Raw genomic sequence first — 4,846 nt, 5'->3', positions numbered from 1 at the left:
GGGTACTGAGGACTCCAGCTATCCCACAGTCCCCAGCAGTCTCCGAAAAGCATTTGCATTCTTGGCTGAGCTCCCAATGCCTGTACGGTCAAACACATTGTCCGGGGTGGTTCAGGGTATAGCTTGTCAATTTACCCCCTCCCTCCCCCCGTGAAAGAAAAGGGAAAAAAATCATTTCTTGACTTTTTTCAATGTCACGCTATGTCTACTGAATGCTGCTGGTAGACGCGATGCTACAGCAGTGAAGAGCAGTATCTGCTTCTTTTCCCTCCCCGGTGGCAGACGGTATAATATGCTTGCTATCTGCTGTCATCATCACCCCGTGAGTGCTCCTGGCTGGCCTCCGGTGAGGCCGGCTGGGGCCGCCTGGGTAGAAATAGGAATGAGTCCTGGTCATTCCCAGTAGATGGTACAGAATGGCTGGTAACAGTCATCATCATAGCAACTGGGGGCTGAGCTCCATCAGCCCCCTCCCTTTCATGTATAAAGAAAAGATTCTGTATTGCCTGGACTATCTTGGCAGCAGGATGCTCGGCTCCTCTCCTCCACACCGCTTAATGTCCTGCCTGGACTAATAGCAGTTGGAGGCTGCCCCCCCCTCATTTTATCTCACTAACAAGTCAGTGTTTGTTATTCCTGCATTCTTTATTACTTCATCACACAAATGGGGGGACACTGCAACGGTAGCCCAGGAGGGTTGGGGGAGCAGGGATGCAATGGGTGGGGTTGTTGCAGGGGCATCCCCTAGAATCGCATGTAGCTTATCATTTCTGCGGGATCTGACACAGAGCAGCTGTGCTTTCTGGTTCTCTAGTACACTTGCCCCATATTCTAGGCAGGACTGACTCTATTTTTAGATACAACATAAAGGAGGCAATGACCCAGGGAGTCACTCTCATTTTTATCTTTGTGCCCCCGGCCGACCTCAGCCGGGGGCACCCATGACAGCAGCAGACAGTACAGAACGACAGATAACCGTCATCTCATTGCCAATTTACAGCGGCACAGCAGATGGTACAGAATGACTGATAACCGTCTCTGCTATCATGCAAAGGCAAATGAATGCTGCTGTGCAGCGCTGTAGTACCACCTCTGTCAGCGGCATCCAGTACACATTCGGTGACAGTGACAAAAGGCAAAACAGGCTCCATGGTTGCCATGCTATGGCATCTGCCAGGGCAATCCAGGGAAAAAGGGCGCGAAATGATTGTCTGCCGTTGCTTTCCCGGAGGAAGGAATGAATGACGGACTTTTACCCAGACCACCGCGACAATGTTTTTTGCCACCCATTCACGGCACTGGGATCTCATCTTAGATTCCAAGGGCGGAGGCAGACTGTGGAACTAGGTAGCTACGGAATTAGCTACCACAGTGCAACGCTTCAGAAATCGACGCTAGCCTCGGACCATGGACGCACACCGCCGAATTAATGTGCTTAGTGTGACCGTGTGCACTCGACTTTACCCAATCTGTTTTACAAAACCGGTTTATGTAAAATTGGGATAATCCCGTAGTGTGGACATACCCTAAGAATCTCTCAGGGAAATTAGTCTTATCATTGCCCAGTAGGTTGTTCACAAAACCTTTCCGTTTAAAGGTTCCCAAGCAAGCAGCACTATCTATAACCACCCTTCTCAAGTGTTACAGATGTTTGCCCAACTTCACTACCGTCCACGTGCCACATCAAAAGGTATTAGCAAAAATACAGACAAAGGTTCATTGTTATTGTACTTCTTTAAGGCCAGGTAATAATTACCAGTGTTTTCCATAGAGCCAGTTTCCTCCCCAGGTGAGTAAGCAGATCCCAACTGTGGTTTTCTTCCAGTGAGTCTTGAAGGTTTTAAACATTTCGACCACCCTGGCCATGTCTATCTTCACGGGGCAATGCAGGAAGAGGACGGAAGATGAGAACTTGCAAGTCTCAGTGTGATGAGCTAATAATGAGATTAATTCAATGAGAGCAGAGACAACCATGATATTATTGCTTCTAAAACCCCTCCTTCTTTTCCCTTTAAGGAAACTAGACATTGACCAAGAGCTGTAAAACACCTATTGATAGAGGAACAGATCTGTCTGCACAGTTAGCCTACACAAGAAAAACGCTTTCCACAACAGGAAAACTATTATAAGGTCACCTAACCATCTCTAACTGGTGAGGAAATCCTCTCCTTCCTTGGTGGGTCAGTAAAAACGCTCTCGGTTTCTGCATACCATATACCTAGGGCCCTATCAAATTCAGCCAGGAAAAACAGGTCACGGACCTTGAAATCCAGCCTACCCCCATGAAAACTGGTCTTTTGTGTGCTTTTACCCTATACCATACAGATTTCACGGGGGAGACCAATGTTTCTCAAATAAGGGGTCCAGACCTAAACGGGAATTGCAGGGGGGTCATAAGGTTATTTTAAGGGGGTATTGCCACCCTTACTTGTGCACTGCCTTCAGAGCTGGGCAGTCGGAGAGCAGTGACCATTGACCAGTTGCCCAGCTCTGAAGGCAGCACCCTGCCAGCAGCAGTGCCACCCTTACTTCTGCGCTGCTGCCTTCAGAGCTGGGCAGCTAGAGAGTGGCGGCTGCTGATTGAGAGCCCAGCTCAGCATGCACAAGTCCAGAAGTAAAGGTGGCAATACCATACCATGACATTCTTACTTCTGCGCTGCTGCTGGCAGCGGTCCTGCCTTCAGAGCTGGGCTCCCAGTAACTGCTCTGCAGCTGCCCAGCTCTGAAAGCAGCTGCCGCCACCTGCACCAGCGCAGAAGTAAGGATCGCAGTACCGTGACACACACACACCCCCCTTCCTGTTTGGATCAGGACCCCTATAACTACAACACTGTGAAATTTCAGTTTAAATAACTGAAATCATGAAATTTATGATTTTTCAAATCCCATGGTCGTGAAATTGACCAAAATGGATGTGAATTTGGTAGGGCCCTACATATACCCACTCAGTGCCTATACACCACACACAGTTTGCACCATGGAGGGCTCCATCGAGTGCAAAAAAGAACGAATCAGAGACACTCTCTGTGCTGTGCTGTACATGAGGGCAGGGAAGTAACTGAACAGCCCAATGCCCTCTGTGCGCCCTGCAAGACCCAACCCGTGCGCCCTGCAGCCTCTGTGACCCCTGCTGCACACTCGCCCTGCAGCCTCTGCGCCCCCCGCCCCGCCTGCTCCCCGCTCACCCCGCAGCCTCTGCCTGGCGGGGGCTTCGGACGCTCAGCCAGGACCGGGGCAGCGCGGGTCCCTGCAGCCCGCCGCACTCCCCGCCCCGCGCCGCAGCCTCCTTCCTGCCACCGCCCGAGCACGTTCTCCGGCCGGTCCCCGCTGGAAACAGCTCCCGCGGCGCTGGGTTCCCACCCGCGCGGGGCCGGCGGGGCCGCGGGAAGGGGAGCTGGGCTGACTCCGTCCCTAGGCCACCTGGCCTGTAGTAAGGGGCGCCCTTTGGGTGCAGGGGAGGTGGGGCTGGGGCTCAGTGGGGAGGGTGTCTGGGGGTGCTCATGGGGATGGGATACGTGCAGGGGAGGTGGGGTTTCTCAGGGTGAGGGTTTGATGGGCCTGCGAAGCAGAGCCCCAGCTGTTGCCAAGGGGATCTGCATGGGGGGGGGGGGGAGGGATAGCTCAGTGGTTTGAGCATTGGCCTGCTAAACCCAGGCTAAACCCAATCCTTGAGGGGGTCATTTGGGGCTTGGTCGTGCTTTGAGCAGGGGGTTGGACTAGATGATCTCCTGAGGTCCCTTCCAACCCTAATAATCTATGATTCTATGCTGGGCCCCTGCCTTCCCCTATCCTCTTCCCTTCCCCACCACTCCATCTCCTCCCCATCCCAGCACCCTCCTTCCCCCATCCCCCTCTGTTCTCCATCCCATGCCCCTTCCCCACCACGCTGACCAGCCCAACCCTGCTGCAGTCCTCAGGGGAAGGGCTGGCGTGGGGGCAGGGTGAAGCAGGGATGGCAAGAGGTGGGGGTGGAGAAGGGACAGGGGCTTTGGAGAAGAGGCGGGATGAGGCGGAGCAGGGGCAGGAGCAGCTTTCCTGGCTGGGTGAGTCAGCCAGGGGATTGGGCTAGCCAGGGCCCCTTCTAATTGTGGGCCCAGCGCCATGGCACCACTGGTGCCATTGTAAACCTGGTACTACTACAGTGTGATGCTGTGGCTAGAAGGACTTATTTGCGATCGTGGGGTGCATAAACATGAATCTTGAGTAGGAGCAGAGAGCTTATTTTACCTCTGTATTTGGCACTGGTGCAACCACTGCTGGAATACTGTGTCCAGTTCTGGTGCCCACAATTCAAGAATGATGCTGATAAATTGAAAAGGGTTCAGAGAAGAGCCATGAAATGATTAAAGATTAGAAAACATGCCTTATAGTGATAAACTCAAAGAGCTCAGTCTATTTAGCTTAACAAAGAGAAGGTTAAGGGGTGACTTGATTACAATCTATAAGGATCTACACAGGGAACAAATATGTAATAATGGGCTCTTCAGTATAGCAGAGAAAGGTGTAACATGATCCAATGGGTGGACGTTGAAGCAAGACAAATTTAGACGACATAAGGCATACATTTTTAAAAACGAGAGTAATTAACCATTGGAACAATTTACCAAGGATCGTGGTGGATTCTTCATCACTAACAATTTTTAAATCAGGACTGATTCTAAAAGCTGTGATCTTGAAATTATTTTGTGGACATTCTCTGGCCTGTGTTATACAGGAGGTCAGACTAGATGATCACAGTGGTCCCTCCTGGCCTTTATGAATAAAGGGTTTTTTCAGTGGGTTACTGTGTGAACTGAGCCCTGAACTGGGAGTCAGGAAACCTGTGTTCTGTACTCAGCTCCACTGC

General features: G+C 51.6%; 1 protein-coding gene across 1 annotated transcript in view; it reads right to left on the bottom strand.

Moving 5' to 3' along the window:
- Positions 1-3,308, bottom strand: part of AGK (acylglycerol kinase) — a 69,154-nt gene extending 65,846 nt beyond the window's left edge. The window contains exons 1-2 of the mRNA XM_032783191.2: positions 3,186-3,308; positions 1,757-1,934 (exon numbers count right to left, since the gene is read on the bottom strand). Of these exons, the coding sequence (XP_032639082.1) occupies positions 1,757-1,866 (110 nt within the window). The 5' untranslated portion in view covers positions 1,867-1,934; positions 3,186-3,308. The remainder of the gene's footprint in view (positions 1-1,756; positions 1,935-3,185) is intronic.
- Between the last annotated feature and the right edge of the window lie 1,538 nt (positions 3,309-4,846).

The sequence above is a fragment of the Chelonoidis abingdonii genome, chromosome 1 (genome assembly GCF_003597395.2).
Source record: "Chelonoidis abingdonii isolate Lonesome George chromosome 1, CheloAbing_2.0, whole genome shotgun sequence".
In the NCBI taxonomy this organism is placed as follows: domain Eukaryota; kingdom Metazoa; phylum Chordata; order Testudines; family Testudinidae; genus Chelonoidis; species Chelonoidis abingdonii.
Note: the sequence above shows the minus strand (reverse complement) of the source record. Positions and strands in the feature narration are given on the sequence as shown.